The 24694-nt window shown below is 35.0% G+C and overlaps 1 protein-coding gene across 2 annotated transcripts in view; it reads right to left on the bottom strand.

The window, feature by feature from the left end:
- The window catches only part of LOC145291556 (rRNA N(6)-adenosine-methyltransferase METTL5-like), a 51450-nt gene that overhangs the window by 24321 nt on the left and 2435 nt on the right, over nt 1-24694 (bottom strand). For both annotated transcript variants that reach the window (XM_080137617.1, XM_080137618.1), the window contains exons 2-3: nt 20684-20804; nt 984-1098 (exon numbers count right to left, since the gene is read on the bottom strand). In XM_080137617.1, coding sequence (XP_079993743.1) covers nt 984-1098; nt 20684-20795 — 227 coding nt within the window. In that variant the 5' untranslated portion in view covers nt 20796-20804. The remainder of the gene's footprint in view (nt 1-983; nt 1099-20683; nt 20805-24694) is intronic.

The following is a 24694-nucleotide window of genomic DNA, read 5'->3' as shown; positions in this document are numbered from 1 at the left end:
TATCGATTACTATATTGTCCTTTTGACTACTCTACACTCTTTAACCCTTATCCTTGAGTGGCCGATCGGCCTTGATAAGTGGTGACGCCTATGTAAAAAAAAAATAAAATAAAAAAAATATTATGTCATGGATGATAGAAAGTGGTACGGAAGCTCTCAAGCAGTCTTCGCAGAAGAAAACAAGCATGTATTAAAAATAATCTAAGCAAATAGGAATATAATTGAGCAATGGGCTCAATACATAAATATCTCTCACCTTCTCTTTCCCCCTTCAACCTTTACGTTTCCAGGTGATCATTTGCGGCTGCTGATAGGATTCACCAGCTGTGGAACTTAATTACGATTATTGTTGAGTGAAGAAATCGTTCATCCTCTAAAACGCACTCTTGTGAAATTCATTCTTCTTTTTTTTAGTGTCGGGACAATTAATCGGAATCAGAAATCAAAAAAATTGGAACATTTGTGGGTATCAGAATGGGTACTGGAATTGGAAAAATTTGTGCATATTTTCTGATACCAAAACCAAAAAAAATTCTTTTGTCTTTTATTTGAATGTGTTTAAAGCAAAATTTCCCTTTGCTGATAATTATAAAATACTAAATATTTATTAAAATTTTTTTTATAAAACTAAAATCGATAGATGACTACCTACAAGTGTATTTTTTTTTTCGTTTAGGAAAATATCTCCACATTTAGCATTTACATGCGAAGAGGATTTTAGTTTGAGGACAATTTTTTATTGCTTATGTCTTTGAAAACTTGCTACTGTTTTATAGATTAGGATCCACTTTTTAGATTTTTATTATTCCATTTTGAATCCAGGAAATTATTTGTATGAATCTGGTAATAATACATGTCCTTGTGTCACATTTCACAGTTAGTAGCAATACTGAGCTCACATAGATTGGTGATGATATGAAAACATTGTTTGAAAATTGTTATCATAAAAGTATTTGTAACAGAAAAAGAAATGAAATACTAACCCAGAGCCAAGAATTGAAGCTCCAATACTCAACACTCCACAACCGCAGCCAAGATCTGCAATATATTTGTCTTTGATATCGTCATAGCTTGTGTGAATCATATACAGCATACAGGCTGAAACAGAGAAAGAAACAAAAAATAATAAGTGGAAAAATTTATATTGTTAAGTGAACTCCATTCTTATTTTATTTACAGACGGTTATTTTCATTTTCATACTTGTTAATTCACTACATTTCAATGAACTATTCTTCCAGCATTCTCCCAATAAAAAATAAAATAAAAATACAACTCCATATTTAATCAAATATCTTTTGTATTCAACATTTAATCAATTGTTGTTATTCCTAATCAGAAAATACTTTTAAGGATTTTTAAATCAAATCCATATATAATAATTACATAAACATTTTTTACAATTTCAATTAATGTCCAAAATAGGGAATTATCAAATGTTATAGCTTTTATTATTTGTATTTTCCACATCATTCGGACTATTGTTCGCATTCTAAGTGTCTGCAAGGGTAACAGATAAAGTACTAAAATTCAGTTCAAAGCGACACTCTTTAGGAGGTTGAAGGTTCAATCTTCACTACTAGTGATACTGAGAATACATTTGTTACTTAAGACTTCTCCTTGGTCATGGCTGAATTTTGTGCAGGTTTTCAAGTTCAACAGAAAAATCTTCAAGTTTGACAAGATATACCTAAAGAACATAATAAAATATGTTTAAAAAAACATTCAAAATCAGAACATGAATTGGAATAATCAAAAAAATACAAATTAGTAATTTTCATTTTTTTTAAAACATAATATTATACTTGTATTTTACTTTTTTGCATTTTCATTCCAAGCAAGGCACAGTGCCACTTCGATGCAGGGGGGGGGGGGCTACAAACTGGGATATAATTTGCAAGGGTACTATGTAGGAAGTTGAGCAACAAGATGTCTGTTTACATTACACTATATCAGTACAGCCAGGAAAGCGGAAACCTGGAAGGGAATTCCAAAGTCTAGCAGTCGTAGGGAAGAAACTATAGGAATAGAAGGCTTTCTGGCATCTGTGTAGGGGTGGGATTTTGCTGCTTGTCAGGTTTCTTGGTATTTACGTTGAGGGGGTACAAGGGCTTGTAATTCATCGGAGCATCCACCATTAAAATACTTGTACAACAGGCAGAGGTATTATTCCGCCTATTATTCTAATCTTGGTCAATATATCTTCCGATCTTGTTCAAATGCATCCTGTCAAACTCTGGAATCTGTACAGAATTTCAAACATGGGGGTAGTTTGTTCTTATTCCGTCAGTCATAACAGGTAGAAGTTTTAAGTAATTCATAATTCTTAGTATCACTGGTATTAAGGATTGAACCTTCAACCTCTGGAAGAGTGTTGCTTAGGCATAAGTATTACTTTGCACTTTGATTCATTGCACCAAGGGATCTTGTGAAATGTTGTGATTATAACAAGATGAGAACAGGAGTTCAAATGATACAAACTATCTTCATCTCAAATATTCTGAAACAAAGTTACAGAGATGAATTTATAGTTATGGAGTGTTTTAAAAATAAAATAAAATATCATGCTTATATCTAATTTAATTTTATATTAACTTTCGTGGTCAGTGTCAAAACGAATGCTTGTCCGAGTTCCTCAAACTGTTCTGTTCAATAGTGTTTTTGCTATGGAAAAGAATAGCAAGTTAAACAAACAAAATAAACTTCAAACCTTGAGCTACATCTCTATTTATATAAAGTTTAGCATGGGTTCATACAGTACAAAAACTTTTGTGTGATGATACAGATTTTTATTTATTTCTATACAAATAAATACACATTAGTTTTTATTATATGCTCTCCCCCGACCTGAACTCACTGGACTTCTTTGTTTGAGTATATGTCTAGAACATCACCTACATGACCTCCCGCAATACCAAAGTTAGCTTGATCGTCACTATCTGCCGAGTATTCGCCAAGCTCCCACCGGCGCTTGTGGAAAAGATATGCTCCCAGTTCCAGACCCATATCAAGGTGATTTGAGGCTGACGGCGGCTACACTGAATAGATGTAAGCTTTACTCCAAAATCAAGTTACCTGAATTGATTTTTTTAATAAAAGTTTTAAAATAAAGCTGTAGTGTTGTTTTTTTTAGGACGACAAATTTATCGTTCCATCCTGTACGCTCGTTTTTATTAGAGTGGAGGTTTCTTATTAATATTATTATTATAAATATTTAAAATGTCATTTTTTTTTTTTACTTAATTTGTTTGTTTTCTATTTATAAAAAGTAATAAATATGAATTATTTCCCTTGGCTTAAAAATAAAAGTTATTCCCCTTAGCATTGGAAAAACTCAATCATACTCCAATTTATAATAAAGACCAAGATATATATATTAGTGTTGGGACGATTAATCGAAATCGGAAAAATTGGAAATTTTGGGAGTATTGGAATCAGTATCGGAATCAGATAAAGTTGTACCTATTTTCCAATGCCCAAAACGATTCCGTTACTTGTCTTTTTTTTTTATTTGATTTTCCACTACTGATGATGACAATAAAGGTTTATTGATTTTTAAATACCAGTAAAACTAAAACCTATAGATAATCTCCCACAAACGTATTTTTTACGTTTGAGAAAATATCTGCATATTTCACACGTGTTTTTATGGTAATCAGGCAAAAATAACAATTTTATAGTTAAATATTTAGACATTTATAAAGCATCGGAATCGGTAATTGTATCAGAATCAGAAAAAAATATTAGAATCGTCCCATCATTAATATATATATACATATATATATATATATATATATATATATATATATATATACATATATATATACATATATATATATATATATGTAATTTTTAATTTAATTTTTAATTTAATTAAATTTTGATTTTTAAATTTTAAAAATTTTAAAACTTTTAAATTATAAATCACATTACTTAATATTGAATTAGCTCTAGGACATTTAACTATCGAGCTTATTATATATCTAAATTACAACGAGCATTTCCTGTATTTTAATTAAACTAGTAATTTCACTATTACATTAAAATACACTTAGCTCTTTAGACTATTATTCTAATCCCCTTTATATATATATATATATATATATATATATGTATATATCTTATATTCTATAAAAGTGAGACTGAGTGTGTGAGGACACTTTTCAACCGATATACTCAACAAATTTTTAATCTACAGACTTGAAATTTGGTATATTGGTTATTCAGAAATGTAGAAAACTTTCATTCCGAAGAAGAGGTTAAAATTGAAAAATTGGTAAGCAGGAAGCCACTGGATTTTTATCTGTTTTCAACTGTTTCACGATTGCGCATGTGCAGTCATGAAACTTCTTTATGTTAAGTATGAGTTGGTTTGAAAACACTTTTTAAAAGTCATGTAAAGTTGCCGTAATGCTTATCGTACTTGGCTCGCTGTCTTTTTTAACTTACAAGAAGTGAACTGTTTTGAAAAAGCATAATACTCGCATGGACATGTCTCAGTTTCTTTTCGTTATTTTAAAGGAATTTAACGTTACGTTTAATACCTACGGTATTTCTGTTTATAATAAATAAGAAATCAGCATGAGTTAAAATATGATATTTATGCGTATTTGACGACCAGGCAACGCTGGGCGGCTTGCTAGTATATATAAAAGTTGAAGACACTTCAACCTATATAAACGAATTTTTGATCTACAGATTTGAAATTTGGTATATAGGGTATTCAGACATGTGGAAAACTTTTTACTCGGTTTTCATCAGGAAGAAAGTCCTGCTAAGAGTTCAAAATTGAAAAATTAGTACATGGGGGGGGGGTCATCAGATTTTTTTCTGTTTGTCAACTATTTCACAAGGTTTGAAAACACTTTTTAAAGATCCTGGCAAGCTGGGCTAATGGTTATCATACTTGACTCACTGTCTTTAGGTTTTGGTTTCGATCTCAAATCGAGTATTTTTTTTTACTTACAAGAAGTGAACTGTTTAGGAAAAACATAATACTCGCATGCACATGTCTCAGATTCTTTCTGTTTTTTTTATTTTTTTAAAAAAGAATTTAACGTTCTTTTAATACCGGGCAATTCCAGGTACATCTAGTATATATAAGATATCTTTAAATTTAAACAGCTAATTGAAGACAACTAAGAAAGTCATGACATAGCTGTACAAATTAAAATAAATTTTAACACAACAAATTCTAACCTTTGCAATCAGGGCCGCCTACCCCCTATATTTTCTCCTGTGACTAAAAACACACTATGCGACATACAAATATCTGTAAGTGATGTTGCCAAGCTTATCAAAAACCTCGATTCCAGTAAAGCAACTGGCTCCAACGGCATTTCAGTCATAGTGTTCAAAAAGCTTCAACCAGAACAAGCTCCCATACTTACAAAGCTGTTTGAATGTTGTCAGAAAGAGAAATGCTTCCCAATACCCTGGAAAACTTCATAAGTCTGCCCCACATTTAAAAATTCCAGAGATTGATCATTTCCCTTCCAGTACTGACCAATCAGTCTCCTGTGCATTATGAATAAGTTGCTGGAATCTGTGATCAACAGGAAAGTGGTCAACCACTTCAGCATAAATAAATTAGTGACATGCAATATGGTTTCTTTTCTGCAAGATCTACAGCTGATGATCTCTCAACAGGTGTTAGTAAAAAACAAAGTCGCCACAGCTTTAAAAAATCCTTGTTTTATTAAAGAGTTTTTTGCTAAAATCACAATTTCCTCTTCCAACTATCATTGAATTTTCCTTTATTTTCACAAAAAAATCTTACCATAACATTTATCTGTTAATTCAAACAAATAATACTCCCTCCTCACCCCCCCCCAAAAAACGTAGTCGTAAAAATTCCATTTCTTTTGTAATGTTTGCATTCTATGGGGTTAAAGCTTAAAGACTAATTTTTTTAGAAAACCTCACCATAATATTTACTTTTTAATAAAAATGTAGTTGAAACAAAAAAAAAGAAAAAGTTGCCGCAACTTTCTTTTTCAAATGTTTTCATCTGATGAAAATATCGTTGGTTTTAGCATCGTAAATTGTGATATGAAAACAGAAACGATTCTCTTAAAAGTCGCATAAAAACTACGTTTTCTATTTTTAAGGTTATCAACTTTGTTACATAAAACAAAAAAAAAAAACGCTGCGGTTTTCTTTTTTTAATGTTTTGACTAAAAATATTGTTGGTTTTAGCATCCTAAAAATAATTTCTATACAACTATCGTTACATTTTCATTTTGTGTAATGTAACTGCACCATAATAAACAAAGCACTCTCCCTCGACACTAGCACACAAGTACATGTGACCACAAAAACTGGCTTGGATTCTCTACTTACACAGATGTAGCGGGCAGCACAACTCATAGCTTCTCTATATCTCACTCCCTATCACAAATTATTACGCTCCCAACCCATTTCCCTGACCAGGAAGAACAACATGCATCACTTCTAGATCTGTTTTTGATCACAGTTCCCGATGATTGTATAACGAATGCCGACAACCCACTTGGGAACGCTGATCACGCAGTGATAATGGTTGAAATCGCCCTAAACTCTAGATCCAAAATTGAAGAGCCAGTGCTCAAAACAACAAGATATTATAAAAAGGCTGACTGGGAAGCCACCAGAGATCTTATCAGAGATGCCCCATGGGGAAATATTTTTTCTCTTCCTGCTGAACAGTGTGCAAACGAGACCACTGAATGGTTCAAAACTGCAATTGAAGCACATGTTCCCATGCGGAAATTTTATAGCAAGCCCCACTCTCTCCAATGGTTTACTTCTACTTGCACAACTGCCATTGCTCAAAGGCAGCATGCATACTGCAGATTTAACCGACATGTCCAGTTCAAACAGACAGAAGTATATAGAAGCTAGAAGTAACGTTAAAAAAGAAATAGCGATAGCTAAGAGAGAATTTACGGAAACCACTAAAAAACGCATCAAAGCACAAAAACTAGGAACTCATGACTTCTGGAAATTCTACAATAGTATAGTAAATAATGGGCAATCAACAATTCCCCCACTAACCAACAATCAAGAGGTTGTTTGCTCAGCAACCAAGAAGGCTAACATGCTTGCCAGTCGGTTTGCCTCAAACTCCACACTGGACCCTTCCAACCACCCCCTACCTGAATTTCTTATGCGGACAGATGCCACACTAGACAATTTAAAAAGCACCCCTGCTCAGGTGCATGCTATCATAAAAAACCTTGACACTTCAAAAGCATGTGGACCCGATCTCATCCCAGCTGTGCTATTAAAAAAGTGCTCAGCAGAAGTAGCTCCAAACTCTACAACAAATGCCTTAATGAATCTTGCTTTCTGGGCTGTTGGAAAACTGCTTCTGTGGTACCAGTATTCAAGAATCCTGGCGAAAGAACTGGCCCATTAAATTATCGCCCCATTAGCCTCCTCCCACTTTTTGCCAAAATATTTGAGACCTTAATTAACCATGCTCTAGTCCATCACCTTACAGATGCTAAACTTCTGACTGACCAACAATATGGATTTAGACAAGCCCATTCCACAGCAGACATCCTAACTGTAATCTCTGAACGTATATACTATTCACTAGACAAAGCGGGGGGGAGGGCAGAGTTGTAGCTCTAGATATATCTAAGGCTTTTGACAGAGTATGCCATGAGGGTCTCCTCAGGAAAATTAGATTATATGGTATCACTGGTAGAATACTTAACATAATTAAATCCTTCTTAGATAAGAGAAAAATCCAGGTTGTCCTCGACGGTTGTACATCTAAACAATATCATATAAATGCGGGAATGCCCCAAGGGTCTATCCTTGGACCTCTGTTGTTCCTGATATTCATAAATGACCTCCCCGACAAAATTGCCTCTGAGATGGGTATATATGCTGATGACACCACACTCTATAACAGGCACAACAGGAAAACAAATGAACACATATCTAAAGAAATGGCAGAAACACTAGAGGAAGACCTCCAATCTGTGGTGGAATGGGGACAAAAATGGATGGTCACGTTCAATGCCGCCAAGACTAAACTAGTTTCATTTAATAATTACAAGAAACCTTCTCTACCACCTATAGCAATGGCCAATGACTCTTTATCTGAGAGTACGTCTTTCAAACTCCTTGGCCTCACGTTCACAGGAAACATGAGTTGGAACAATTACATTGAAGGCATTGCCAGGGCCGCTGCAAGAAAGGTGGGCTCTCTCTACCGTGCTAGAAAACTACTAACACCCGAAAGTATCCTGTACCTCTATAAGGCCACCATTCGCCCATGTATGGAGTATTGCTGTCACATTTGGGCTGGTGCATCTGCTACTAGTCTCTCGCTCCTTGACAAGGTTCAAAAGAGAGTCGCAAATCTGATAGGCCCTGAACTGGCATCTAAGCTTCAGCCTCTGTCCCATCGACGAAATGTTGCATCCCTCTGCCTGTTCTACAAGTATTTTAATGGTGAATGCTCTGACGAACTGCAATCACTTGTGCCCCCACGACGTGAGCACCCTCAACAAACCCGGCAGGCTGCTAAATCCCACCCCTACACTGTAGAGATCCCTAGATGTAAAAGATCTTTCTACTCCAGTAGTTTCTTCCCCAGAACCGCAAGACTCTGGAATTCCATTCCAGGTCCCTGCTTCCCCAACTGTACTGACATGCAGAAATTCAAGTGTAACGTGAACCGACATCTTGCTGCCCAAATCCTTAGATAGTACTCCAGTAGTTGTTGCCCCTGATAGTAGCCCCCTACACCAAAGTGGCAATGTGCCTTGCTTGGGGTGAAAATGTAATAAAAAAATAAATAAAAATAAAATAAATCGGAAAAAAAAACTGTGACATAAAAACAAAAACGATTCTCTTAATAGTCGCGTAAAGACTACATTTTGTATTATTAATTTTATCAACTTTTCGAGATTAAAATAAAAATTCGTCGCAGCTTTTTTTTTTTTTTTTGATGTTTTGATTTAATAAAATATCGTTCGTATTAGCGTCCTAAATTATGAGATGAAAAAATTAACGAATCTCTTAGTAAAATGAAGTTGTCTTCCTCTGCACAATGACCTTGTATAAAAAAAAACGGCCTTCTTATCCTCGAGTGACCTTTGAGCCTTGATACGTGGTGACTATTAAGTGAAAAAAAAAATTAAAAATTAAAATAAAACAGACATAATCGCTAAAATACTGCACTAGTGCACTACTGCAGGAGGGGTTTAGAAAAGTTCTAAGGGAGGTAATTTGTGTTCAGTTTCTTCTAAGGGAGATAACTTTTACGTAAATTAATACCCTTTCATAATCACTGTACCCACCTATTTCCAAAAAAAAGATTCTATTTTTCTTTTAAGCAATTACGTGTGAACAACTTTAAAAACTTGGCAAAAAAACAAAAAAAATATTTGTAATATCACACGTAATCATAAAAAATAGAAACCTAAAGATAAACATAGCAAATCTATCTATATAATACTAAAAGTCTATGGATCTTGTATGTTTGCAATCAGATTTCCGGTTTTCAACATCCGGTTGCGCATGCGTAAATAGCAACGTCTTCAATCCGTTATTCCAATTCCGGAATTTTTATATCGCTTTTAATACAAACAATTTCATTTAATTTGATCAAATAGTTATTTATATATACAAATAATACATTGATTCATAGATAATTATAATATATATTATAAAATCTATTTATCTATGAATCTATTAATAATATGAAATATTACCCTATACAATTTATGGAAAGAAAACACCTCTCACTTTCCCTCTAATAGATTTCAACACTCCTACTCCCTCTGTTTTCGTTACGTACGCGAGAAATAGTTACGTGTATGTGTGAGAGAGAGAAAAAGAGAGCGATGTAAAACTGGATAGAGTTATCCCCCTTAACTAATGCAGACCTTTTTACTAGAGGGCGTTATTACAAAAAAATTTCTTTTTCTTCTTCCCATGTTTTTTAAAGTCGTCTGCTTACATTTCCAAACGGAAAGCTGAATCGGTAAATGCACACATTTCTATTACATTAAATAGTGTTTTCCTTTACACAATGGGTACTGAATGTTTGCTTAAATTAAATGAAAAAAGTTACATTTTATTTTCATTTTCTATTTAAAAAGCCATTATTAACATGTGGAGAGTGTTTTTTTTTATTATTCTGTACTTTCAACTAACAATTTCATTTAAAAGATGATATATCAAAATTTGAATTTAACTATAATAAGGATTATGATACCTGTTCAGTGCATATTTACCTATAAGTATGACCAACCACTTATAATTCAGTAACTGTAATTTTAAAAAAAATAACAATTATAATAAACAGAACGACTCATAGAAATCTATCTATATTCTTTTTTCATTTTAATATACTTTCATAGAAATGCTTCTGTTATGTAAAAAAAAACTATTTTCTTTATGCCACAAGTGTCACGCTCATACATGAATTCCATACCTAATATAACGTACTGACCCAACGGGTCACGGGTGGTTTAGTTTAATTTCTAAAATTGTTTTTGTTTTGCTTTTTTCCATCTAGTTTTTTTTAGAAAAGGATCATTTTTGGAAGGGGTGGTAATCTATAATAATAGCAACTTTGATAGGCACCGCCAAAACTGGGGGGGGGGGTAAGTACTTTTTGACGGGCCGTCTTTTTAAAAATCTACCAAAATCAGGTAATTATCCAATCAATACGAAATTTTCAGCGATTATTAAGAGAAGAATGAACTTTATAACAGTGTACTTATTTTTCATAAACGATATTTATATATATTTATATATATATATTTTTGCTTACAACCCCCTCCTTGTTTTGAGTGGGTTCCAAATATGCTTAAAATAATCATCTGAAACTGAACAAAACATATTGTTTTCTTCTTTTTTTTTTTTTTTTTTTACAGGGTGGTCATCACTTATCAAGGCCCTGAAGCCTCTCAGGGATAAGGGTTATTGCAAGTACTGTACGTTAGTGTGAAGATTTAATAAAGTGTCTTACTTAAGGGGGTGGTTCATCAGGAATTTGTTTACGTTGGACTTGAAGACATCCAAGTTGTAGTCCGGAGGGAAGCAGGCAGACAGAACAGAGTTCCACAGGCATGCAGTTCTAAGAAAGAAGCTTTGTTCATGGAATCTACGTTTTGATTTAGGCACACATAAAGAGTGGGGAAAACTTTGGACAGTGGATTCTGCTAGACGGGTGTTTTTCATAAAAGATTGGCGAGCGGGGACCAGAGATTGGAGTTCAGACGAGCACCTGCTATGGAAATAACGGTAAAACAAAGATAGGCTCGCAACGTCTCTTCTGTGGGAGAGAGGTTGCAGGAAAGAGAAAAGGACATCCCCCACTAAGCCACAAAGTCTATTTTGTACTCTGTCAAGGCAGGATAGGCTGTTTTTAGCAGCTCCTGCCCAGATATGGCAGCAGTATTCCATCCTTGGATGTACTTGGCTTTTATATAGATAGAGAATTGTATCAGTAGTGAGATATCTTCTGGAGCAGTAGAAGGATCCCACCATCTTTCCAGCAACCTTGGCAACAGACTTGATGTACGTGTTCTATTTCAGATCAGGAGCTTGTCAAAACATGGGGCTTCTCCTAGACGAGAGCCATCATTTCAATTGATGCCAGATGGGGATCAGAGCGTTGATGATGTAAGAATAGGAGTTTGGTTTTGGATGCATTAAGGGTAACCAGCCACATCTTCCCCCACTGAACCACGCGCTCGAGATCAGAGGAGAGAGAATCAGAGAGAACTTTGTCATTTACAGCCTTTGATGTGCTGCCGTGGATGGTCGTGTCATCAGCATAGATGTCAACGAATGATTTATGTGTTTAGGGAGATCATTGATGTAGATCAGGAAGAGAGTTGGGCCCAGGATGAACCCTTGAGTGACTCCAGCATTAATACTGCAGGCCTCTGATTTTTGTCCATCGACCACTCATCATCATATCTTATCGCAATAGAAATTAACCAATCGCATGGCGGTGTTGTTTGCCTCCTTAAGGTCTTGGTTTGAGCAATGACGACCCAATCAGCAGTTTTCCCTAAGGTGGTGCATCGTTCGTACCTCTCCATATGGACATAAAGGTGAGGTGTCTAGGCCCCACTTGTGGAGATTGTCTTTTGTTTTGCCTACTTTGGCTCTGGCTCTATTTAGAGTCACCCAGTTTTTTCTACCATAGTTTGAACCCTGGGGGAGTGTTTCTTTTGGGTCTGGTAGGGCTTCATTTTTATTCCTGCTGTTATAGTCTCGCCATCGTTCCATCCTATAGGAGGCAACTTGCCTGGGATCGATTTCCTCTATATTGATGAAGCTACTGCGAGATTTTAGTCTTTGTCTCATTGATTGGTGGCCAAACAGTGAGTGCCTGTGGTCGTTAAGCTGTTTGTACCATTCTATTCTGGTGATGGAATACAGTATAGAGCTGGCAAGGGAGTTGGTCTTAGAGCAGCAGTTATGGTCCGGTATGCCTTGTTCAGCTCTACATCAATTTTATGGGCACGGCATGATCTTGCCCATACTGGGGCACAATACTCCGCTGTGGAATGGCACAATGTTTTGGGGTCGGCACCCCAATTGCTGGTGGGAAGCTTACTGAGAAGGCTGTTTCATGATGACAGCTTGCCTTTCAATTTGGTAATGTGTTTTCTAAAAGAGAGTGTTCTGTCCAGAGTTGTTTGGGTTTGTATTTAAGTACCACTTTTTGTAGTACCTAGAGAGAATGGCTAGGGCATCAGAGAGTCTTTCTTCTATGATGTCAAAACTATTTAGAAATATACATCGACCACTACTCTTATGAGCCTATCAGAGAGAAATGATTTAATGATAGAGAAAACATTTCCAGTTATACCGTAGCTGGAAATCTTGTGAAGTAGATCCTTATGCCATACCTTGTCGAAGGCCTTTTGATATGTCAAGAGAAATTGCCCTAGATAGGAAGCCTTTGTCAATAGATTCACTAATCCTATGAGATATAACCGTTAACACATCTGCGGTAGATCTTGCAGAACGGAAACCATATTGCGTGTCACTAAGAAGGTTATTTCTGTTGAAGTGGTTGACTACTTCTCTATTTAATATGGATTCCAGCAACTTACTCATGACACACAGGAGATTTATTGGTCTGAGAGGGAGATGACTTATCACCTGAATTCTTAAATGCAGGACATACTGATGAGGCTTTCCAGTATCAGTGGGAGCACTTCTTATTAAGGCAGCGCTTAAACAGTTTTCTAAGTATGGGGGCAATTTCTGGTTGAAGCTTTTTTAACACTATAATTAGGACGCCATCAGGGCCAGCTGCTTTACTGGAATCAAGGTTCTTGATTAGCTTGGCGACCTCATGCACGGATATTTGTATGTTACCTAGCGTGTTCTGTGTTATAGGAGGAAATATGGGGAGTTGATGGCCTTCGTCGCATAGGATGGAATTAGCTGCAAAGTTCTTTGCAAATAGTTTGGCCTTGTCTGATGCTGATGAGATGACCTCTGGTCCATTGATAATGGTTGGTATAGAACGCACACTTCTGTTCAGGATCCTATTTGTTATTTGTCAAAACTGGTGAGAACCAAGCCGCTGATCAGCTACTTTGGATTTAACAGACTGGCCATATAGCTCTCTTGCATTTTTTATTACTCTTTTACAGTGGTTGCTGGCAGTCCTGAAAGCAGCTTTAGTCTCAGTGCATCTATTACGTTGGTAGTTATGGAAAAAGAGATTTCTGTGCGCGATGGCAGCAGCACATTCTGGGGAGAACCCTGGCTGGCTGGTAGGTTTTTGTTGGAACTTTTTAGATGGTATGAATCAGTCTATGCCTACAATTAACCATTCGGTCAGGTCTGATACTATAGAGGACACATCCTTTTTAAACATGGAATGCAGAGGTAGATCAGATATGAATGTACGGAAGCTATCCCAGTCAGCCCTGGAGTATCGGTATATAGTACGGTGGAGGGGTACGTCTGGGGACTTATTACATTTCATTTTTATCTTAACTGATACGACGGAGTGGTCGGAGGATCCTAGAGGAGAAAGAACAGAACATGAACATAGCTCAGGGGAAGTCGAGAGAAAAAGGTCTAGAAGGCTTGCATATTGACCAGTAGTATCGGGCACACGGGTGGGCTCGCGAACAATCTGAGTGAGGTCATAAGCAATGGCAAAATCATGACAAAACCTCCCCTCATCATCTGTCTTATTTGAGTGGGTCAGCCATTCCATGTTATGGACATTGAAGTCACCACAGATGTGGATGTTAGCCGAGGGATGTGCAGACAGGATCTGGTCTATTTTCTCAGATATACTCTTAAAGATAGTAACTCCACTGTTATGGGGCTGATAGAGGGCAAATATAAATGCAGTGGTGCAAGCAAGTGCAACCTGGAAGCACATATAGGGTAAATTAGGATCTTCTCTAGAGATATCCCTGCCACACGGGAAGCCATCTTTAATGTAGGCACATATTCCATGCCAATGACGATCTTGGGGGTCAGATTTAGCTGTTAAGTTAGAGTATCCGTTAATTATGAACTCATCTAGGGAAGTGGTCGGCCCTATTCCAGTTTCGCTTAGAAAGAATATGTCCGGTTTCGTCTCCTGTAATTGGGTTTCAACCTCTGGAAGGTTGGAACGTAGACCTCTGATGTTGAAGAAGGAGACATGGTAGTAGGGGTCTACGTTGGAAGATAGGATTCTAGGTTGTGTTGTTGTAAGGGACAAGATTATAGATTAAAAAAAAAAAAAATTGTTTGCATACCTTATTTTGACGTCTGAATATCAGAACTTCGATTGTGTTTAATTATTCCGCTTTTGAGTTTTGAAGCATGAAATTCAGTGAATATGTTAAGTAAAATAATTAATTTAAGTTAAGCAAAACAAAAAAAAAATTTTTAATATTTAAACGGAAAAAGCCATTTTAAAATCTTTGATAAATAAATTAACAATTTTTTTTTAGCGAGCCGAATAATGTATGACCATTATTAAACAGGGAATGCTTTGAAGAATTGATACAAAAAAAAAAAAAATCGATAAATATTATGCCCTTTGTGTTAAAATATCATCATTTTTTCGATCCCATTTGAAAACGTTTGCCGCCTTTCGACTACAGTGGACTAAACGCGCTGAAATAATTTTTTTTTATTCTGCTTTAAATTGCCCCCCCCCCCCATTTTGGGGAGCCTGACCCCCACACACATACACATGAAAAACCAACCTCATACAAATGGTCACCCATCTGGTACTGGCCAGCCTCTGCGTTAATAATACATTGAAATTTTCGTCACTGAAAAATAAGTTTCTTTTTACCTGTTTGGTCTTCTGTAGTCTGCTTTTTATCAAGTACAAATGTAAACATTGTATCAATCGAAGCAAAGTAACTGGTTGCCTATATGAATAAGTGGAATTATTTGAAATCCAGGTACTTATATTATAATATTTTTACATATTCTCATAGAAAATCACACTGAATCTTAGACAAGAAATAAACAAATTAATTCCTTCAAAAACCTTTTTTTTTTTTTTTTTTTTTTTTTAACTATTTAAATACGATTTTTGCGCAAGATAAAAAAATGTCAATTGTTAACTTTTGGGGAAAATTTAACATTTAAAATTTAATTAAAAATAGTAGACAAAGTTTTACATTATTCTGCTTTCTATATGATAAAATTCAGGGTTTTATCTTTCTGGAAAAAAAAAATTACTAAGAAATAATGGATTTTAATAAATGTAATTTCGTTTTAAAAAACAACAACAACTTAATTTTTCGGCCATTTTTGGCAGTGTCTAAACTTTGATATCAGTTTGTTTTAAGGATTTAACTTTTATGTTACTTTGTTTTCAAGTAGAGTAATTTTTGTTCCAATTTTGTTTTGAGGGAATTTGTATTGGTTTATTCTAAGGGACATAACTTTTGTCTTAACTCTGAAATAAATCATTTCCCCATGATTTCATTAATTCTAAATAGAAAAACAAAACAAAAGGAGGCAGTATTTTTTGACAAAGTCTCTCTTAAAAAATCTACCAAAAATCAAGTAATTATCCAATCAATTATTAAGTGAAGAATGAACTTTATAATGATGTACTTTTTTTCATAATCGATATCTATATATATATTTTTTTTTACCTACAACCCCCCTTCTTTATTTGTGGGTACAAATATGCTTAAAATAATCAGCCAAAACTGAAAAAAATATATTGTATTGTGGGGAGGGTGAGGTTTGTACACAAAACTAATAAACAAAAAAACTGCATATATCAGATTTTAAGGTTGAAAATCCGAATTTTGAATGTGTTTCATTTTTCATCTTTTGTGTTTTGAAGTGAGTATGTTAATAATAATAATTATCTTTCAGGTTCCCAAAAAAAAAAAATTATATATTTTCATTTTTTTTTTTTTTCAGAAAACACTACTTTTAAATCTTTGAAAAATAAATAATTAATGTTCTTTCAGTGAGCCCAATATTGCTAATATACCATTAAATAGGAAATGCTTTGAAAAATCGATACCAATGAAGAAAAAAAAATCAATAAATAACTGTGCATTTTGCTAAAAAAAATACAATAACTTCTTTCAGTAATTTCTTGTTGATTCATCTATGGTAGATCAACTGTGATACTAGATGCAGGAGTTGTTTCAACACATACAATGCCTAGCATTCCCAAAATGATCACCCACCTGGTATTAGCCAGTCTTATTGTTGCTTAACTTTGGGTTTATGTAGGCAACAAATATATATATAGAGAGATATCGCTTATGAAAAAGAATTAAACCCTTCACTTAATAAGATCAAACATTAAAAATACATGGTTAAATATAGTTTACTTAGTTCTATCCAGGCCTCCATACTTAATTTTAAACCATCATTAAATTTTGTTGGGTTTTTTTTTAATTTCAAATCCATAGAGTGATGCATATGCTGCACGAATTCCTTACTTTTTCCGCCTTTCATTTTGTCATTTGTCTGTTTTCTAATCTATATCACTTATCACAAATATGTTTGTGATGTTGCCAAGCTAATCAAAAATCTTGATTCCAGTAAAACAACTGGCCCTGATGGTATTCCAATTATAGTACTCAAAAAACTTCAACCAGAACTAGTGCCCATACTTACAAAACTGTTTAAACGTTGTCTTAAGGAGAATTGCTTCCCATCACCCTGGAAAATCTCATCAGTATGCTCTGTATATAAGAATTCAGGTGATCGCTCATCTCCCTCTCAGTACAGGCCAATAAGTCTCCTGTGCGTCATGAGTAAGTTGCTGGAATCTGTGTTAAATAGAGAAGTAATCAACCATCTCAGCAAAAATAACCTTCTTAGTGGCACCCAATATGGTTTCCGTTCTGCTAGATCTACAGCAGATGTGCTTACAGTTATATCTCATTGGATTAGCGAATCGCTCGACAGAGGCAACCTTTCTAGAGTAATTGCTCTTGATATATCAAAGGCCTTTGATAGGGTATGGCCTAAAGGTTTACTTCACAAGATCTCTAGCTATGGTATAGCTGGAAATGTCTTCTCAATTATTAAATCATTTCTTTCTGATAGGTTCATAAGAGTAGTAGTTGATGGGCAGAAATCAGAAACTCACAGTATTAATGCTGGAGTCCCTCAGGGGTCCATCCTGGGCCCAACTCTCTTTCTGATTTACATTAATGATCTTCCAAATCCAGATCTTCCCCCTCTTTATCTGTGACTAAACCTAAATGTAGATTCCATGAACAAAACTTCTTTCTTAGAACATCACGCCTGTGGAATTGTCTTCCATTTTCCTGCTTTCCAGATAACTACAATATGGTTGTCTTCAAGTCCATCGTAAACAAGTTCTTCATGAGCTGTTCCACTTAAGTTAACAAATTTACCAAATTTCCATTACTAACAATTACTATATTGTTCAATTGACTACTGTACACTCTTAACCCTTATCCTCGAGCGGTCTTTGGGCCTTGATAAGTGATGATGCTTAGGGGGGGGTAGGGTTAGGGTTAGGGTTTTTTAAAATCAAAAGATGATAGTGCTCAAAATCCAGTTTACTTTCCGATTCTATTTGTTCACCAAATCCTAACGAACTATTCTGTTCATTTTCTATTGAATGACATCAAAATCAAATTCCAAAAATAACAAAAGAATATGCTATTATTGGAATTCTTTGAGGTGTGTAATTTGTATATTTATTTACTTATTTGCAGACTGTCCTGCTCATCTGTCTGAATTTAAATTAGTAACAGCCAAATTAGATGTATTTAAATACTAGAACCTGTAAAAACCAATTAAATATGACCATTTACAAGTAAGACAAGGAGGAAGAAGAGGAAGTAAAAACCACTTGAAATAATTATAAATTTTTATTTAAAGAGAAAAAAATAAATTGAAAGCGGAGAGAGAAAAAATAATAATAACTGCCTTTTTTTTACTCCCATTTTCGCTTAAATCGGCAAGCAACAAATCACTCAACCAATCGTCAACAAAGAAACAGCCACAAACTATCAGTAGCAGTCTACAACTACTTGCATAGAGGGTGGGGGGGGGGTCAGAATTTAATTCTTCCATCTTTCTTTCTTTTCTTCTTTAAAGAAAGAAGGTTAGATGAAAAAATTAAATTCTAACACATCTTCATAACATTTCACATTTCTGTCAACTATTCCTCTGGCCTTTGTCAGGTGGTTAACCACAATGGGATAGGAAAGTCTGCGTCTCGGTTAATAAATAAATATACAAATTACTCATCTCAAAGCATTCCAATAATTAAAGAATATACCATTCGGTATGGACCCGACAGACCAGATAAGAACGAAAAACTTTGATTTATACGACCAAAAAATTCAACCTTGATTGCCCAACGGGGCTTGTGACAAAGTGGATAGAGACGTTGAATCTCTACAATTCCAGGTGAGCATTGTCTGAAGATATCGGTTTCAACCCTACCCTAAGCCGGCCAAAGGCTTAGTTGACCAAAACATGAGGAGACAACAACAACTATGGAAGGCAGTAATTGCTGAGGATACAGTTAAGAGACTCAGCATTCCTATCCCGTCATGGTTAACAACCTGATGAAGGCCAAAGGAATAGTTGGCCGAAACATGAAACAACAACTATAAAGATGAGGATAACAGTCTGCAAAAAATAAAAGAATATTATTTTATTGTCTTCTTTTCTTCGACAGTAAACTGCTCCATCGTTTTACAGATTGATATTTGTTTAGCCAATCAAAATCTAAAACTGCCTCCGAAATAACAATCTGGTCTCTTTGCCCATAACTAACTGGAGGATTTGCTGAAACAGAATAGAAGTGATCCTAAGGATCCAAATCAGTTACACTGGTTATGTGAGCATTCATGCTTCTGGATAAACCATTCCAGAACCACTGATATGTTGAATGATAGAAAGGTTGATAGGAAAATTTGGAGCCAAATTATTAGATAAGACAGTACATGAAATTTGGAGACAGCTGCCTTGCGAAAGCAAAGGTTGGTATCATCATCATCATCAGTTTAATGCCCATTATGCTCACATGTGTTGGACGGATTTTAGAAATAGACTTCCAAACTAAGTGATGTAATGGAATAACCTAACATCCCTTCATATATGAAATGAACTATAGATATATTGACCCTCTTACGTGACTGAGAAAGAAGGAAAAACGACAGGAAGAGAATAAGAAAATATGTCGAGTAACTCTTATGTCACATGTATTCCCTTGTAAATAAACCCCTTTGTCTTTCACCCATAACCCCGTGTTTCTTGCTGTATTCTTATTTAAAGTAGGGATATAATATATATATATATATATATATATATATAGTAATTTACAAAATATATATGGCGATTAAGCTACACTGAATATTCTGCGTTTCATCCACTATAGGATTCGTCAGGCTTATGCGCGAATTCTGTGGTTGCTTCTTGTTTTTATATATGTTGAGGATTTCTAGTTAGCCTATAGAATATATATATATGTTATATATATAGAATATATATATATATGTTTTATATATATATATATATATATATATATATGTTATATATATATATATATATATATATATATATATATATATATATTTATAATTAAGGATATAACACTAAGCTCTTTTCATTTTTTCTCTCAACTTATCAGTTCCTCCCATGTTTTCCTTGGTTTCCCCTCTGGACTGACTCTGCTATCTCAATTGTTGTACATCTACTAATCCAAGAATTCTTTCAACGTGACCAAACCATCAAAGTCTACTGTTCTGCACACATTTCCCTATACTGTCCAGATAAAGTCTTCCTCCAAGCTCATCTGAATTTCTTAAAGTTCATATTAAACATCCATCGTACCATTTTCATATCACTTCTCTCCATGCAACACATATCCTCAACACTTATTGGTTTCTCTTCCATACATCATTATACTGCATATGCATGCCTAATAGACTCCACCCTTAATCGACAGTGGTAATGCTCTGATGTTAGTATTGCCAGAAGTTTCTAAAACTTACTCGATCCACTCATTAATCTTGCAATCATACTAGCACCTGCTCTGTGCGCTAATGATATGACTTTGATAACTTTTAAATATATTTTTGCTCACATTTTCACTTCATCGTTTTACACTGCTTGCGAAATATCAAAAACCTTGAACAAGAGAAAAGTGACATTAAAAGAATACAAGAAAAAAACGGCAAAAAGTTGTCCACGAGTAAATCATGTTTATCATCTTACCTGCGATATGTGGAGTTGTTGGGTACTGTTCAAGTAGAATTTTGGGCTTTTCAAACTCATCAACATCCTGTAACCATTCCTCCAGTTGTTTCCGTTTTATTGTTTTTGACATAACTGATAACTGAAATTATAATAAAATATATAATATATAATTATAAAAATATATAATATATAATTATAAAAATATATAAAATATAATTATAAAAATATATAATATATAATTATAAAAATATATAATATATAATTATAAAAATATATAATATATAATTATAATAATTTGACATAACTGATAACTGAAATTATAATAATATGCAAAACAAGATTCCACAAATAAAATAACCAAGTAAAAAAATACACATCACAGAACAGGTAAAATTAATTTCAAAAATAGTTTGGAAACACTTATGTCCTCTTATGAAAAATAAAATCAAAATATAATTATACTAAACCTTATGCTTAGAATCCTTATTCTAAATATAATCAAAATTCATTTCATGATTTTGATTCAAGAAAATATTAAAATTTATGTCTTTAGCTTAAGAGGTTTCAAAAAGAAAATGAAATTCAAGGAATTTTACTTAAGATGTAATGATTATGAATAAAATTCTATGCAAATCTGAAATTGTCCCCTCTCAGCCCTTTAAAATACTCGAAAGAAACTGAAATTTTTGCCATGCACTGGAACCTGCCCCCACCCCCAAATAAATCAAAACAAATTTTCTTTCAAACAAAACAGATGGAAGTGCCTCTGCAACTCAAAAAAATAAAAATGAGCCGCAGTGGCCTGGCTTCAACGTGAAATGCGAAAGAGAGGAAGAAGTCAAAAACTTACGGACAAACTATTTTGCCGGCCATGAGTGCGTATGGCATCATAACGTTGCAAAATAAGTGTTTTAAACATAGTTTAATACACATGCATGATTCGTGAAAAAAGAGATGCCAAAAACAGACCTTTTCCTTCCAAAAAGTGGTCCAGTTGACCCCCACTTTTTTTTCTAATTTTTACATATTATGCGTCCAGGGTATTGCCCTTTTATGATGGTACCAGTTTCGTTCTGGTCCAATGCAGATGACAAGTTTTTAGCAGACATACACAAACACACATTATCAGCTCTGTGGGCCAGTGGATAAGGCGGTTTGCCTTATCCACTGGCCCACAGAGCTGATGGCGAAATATCATTGGAAATTCTTTTATTTAAGCCAATAATGCTTGATGCATGCGCACTACGCAGTCTTTGAAGTTGTTTAGAATGAAAGAATTTTACTAACCCTTCCTTCGTTTAAAACTTTATTTCTATACAAAATAATTGACAATTTTTTCTAATTTTCACATATGCGGCCAAGGGATAGCTCTTTCAGATAGTATTAGTCTCAACCCGGTCCAGTGCACGTGTCATGTTTTAGTGAGACATACAAACATACACACACACTAACAGGCGTTTGATATTTATATTATAGACTAGCAGAGGTACTCAGTGTTGCCCAGATGTGTGTGGGGGGGGGGGTAAATCAAAACAGTGAATGTGATGGAAAATAAAGAGTAAGCGAACACAGAAAAAAATCGCATAAATAAACTTGTTTAAATGTTAAAACTTCTTTTAAAAAAAATCAGAAAAACATAACAGCAAACGTGATGAAAAAATAAAAAAAGGGAAAACAAACCAAAAAATGGCATAAATAAACCTGTTTAAATCTTTAAACTTTAAAAATTGAAAAAAAAAAAAAATGTCTGATATGTTGGCGCAAAGGAAATAATTGACAGATTTTTTCTAATTTTCCCATATTATTCAACCAAGACAGATTGTACCGGTTTCACCCCGGTCCAATGCCGCTGATAAAAGTTTTAGACAGACATACAAACAAACATACATACATACATACATTTAAACAGACAGGTGAAATTTATATAATAGACTAGCAGGGAGTACCCAGTGTTGCCCGGGTTGTAGGATATTGGCACAAGGACTAAATAAAAAAATTTTAAAAAGATAGAGAGAGAGGTGGGATCGAACTCGAAAACTTAGGCCAAAGAGAATAGTGAATTCAATGAGTTGGTAATTAACTTAAGAATTATAGGAGTCGCCATGCATGCGCAGAAATGAATGTTGCTTTTAAACCTGGCCAGGAGCCACTTAAGCTTCTTGCTTTTTGTCAAGGTATTTATTTGTTTCCCCACGAAAGCAAATTAGACACAAGGTTGTTTTTAATGTGGGGGAAAATCAGTTCCCCCCAAAAAAGGGGGCACTCTGGCAGTATGTAGTAATTGTCTCAGTATGAAGGGTTTCCCCCTACATTGACCGAGTACCAATTAACTCAAGTGAAGCATCAGAAATACCGGCCCTCAGGCCAAGAAATGCTTTGCTGCTTTTTCAAATAGTTTCATTTTATACGAAAAAACAAACATCCGAGACAATGTCATGATGGGAATTTTGTTTAACTCAATCAAAAAAAAAAAGGAAAGAAAGAAAGAATGTTCGTTTGTGAATGTGAGATATTACAATCTGGGAAGTATGCGAAAACTTCTCCCTGAATCTAACTGACGCAAGAAGCCTGATGCGAAAAGCATTTGGCGGACATACACAAACATTCGCGCCCATTTTGCCTTTTATATATATAGAAAACTAGCGGGGATACCCAGCATTGCCCGGGTGTTTGTAGGTGTAAAAGAAAAAAAAAGTGTTTCAAACCCATGACGGACCCAAAGGTGGAAAAGAAAGTGAAAGAAAACGTGAACTTTTACGCTACAAAGCCATAAGAAGTGAAAAGCGTTGAAATTTATCAATGTCAATCAAAAAGTTGGCTGGAGGCCAGTTCAGCTTTCCACTGTTTCATTCATTTGTTTGTTTCCCCACGATGTTGGGGAAAACCAGCTCCCCACAAAATGGGAGTGTCCAAATGAATAGCAATTGTCTGATATGAGGGGTTTCCCCGACACTGATCAAAGCTGATTGCTTTCTGGACGTCCCGGCACAAAAGGCTGGTAAGGTGCCTTCGCTTTCAATTCAGTTTCGCTTTTATACGAAATACACGAACAAACACGCAAGAGGATGGAATAGCATGAATTTTATAAAAGTCGATCAAAATAAATCTAAAGATGATGTTCCTTTGCAAATCGTAGATATTATAATCTAGTGAGTATATAAAAAGTTGTAAAATATAGTACCCCCCCCCCACCTGAGAACCCCGGCAACAAAAAACCCTTGGTGGACATACAAAAACGATGCGCGGCTGTTTTGTCTTTTATATATATTGATGTCGAATACATTGTATTAAATTGTAGACATTTTCTAGAATCAAAATCATATAAAGATTCTACATATAGTTTTTTATATGATCCTGCAGAAAAGGGAATTTTTTTTTTTTTTTTTTTTTTTTTACACAGAGATCACCACTTATCAAGGCCCGGAAGCCACTCAGGGATAAGGGTTATTGCAAGTATATTACGTTAGTGAGGAGATTTGATGAAGTGTTTACTTAAGGGGGCGGTTCATTAGGAATTTGTTAACATTAGACTTGAAGACATCCAAGTTGTAGTCCGGAGGGAAGCAGGCAGACGGAACAGAGTTCCACAGGCATGCAGTTCTAAGAAAGAAGCTTTGTTCATGAAATCCGCGTTTTGATTTAGGCACAGATATAGAGTGGGGGAAATTTTTCACAGTGGATTCAGCTAGACGGGTGTTTTTCGTGAAAGATTGGCGAGGGGGGACCAGGGATTGGAGTTCAGACGAGCACCTGCCATGAAAATAACGATAAAACAAGGATAGGCTTGCAACGTCTCTTCTGTGGGAGAGGGGTTGCAGGGTAGAGAAAAGGGCATCCCCCACTAAACCACAAAGTCTATTTTGTACTCTGTCAAGGCATGATAGGCTGTTTTTGGCAGCTCCTGCCCAGATATGGCAACAGTATTCCATCCTTGGACGTACTTGGCTTTTATCTAGATAGAGAATTGCATCAGTAGTGAGATATCTTCTGGAGCGGTAGAAGGATCCCACCATCTTTCCAGCGACCTTG

Source organism: Euprymna scolopes, chromosome 12 (assembly GCF_053919585.1).
Source record: "Euprymna scolopes isolate OS-2025 chromosome 12, ASM5391958v1, whole genome shotgun sequence".
NCBI lineage: Eukaryota > Metazoa > Mollusca > Cephalopoda > Sepiida > Sepiolidae > Euprymna > Euprymna scolopes.
This window is presented reverse-complemented; position numbering and strand designations above follow the sequence as displayed.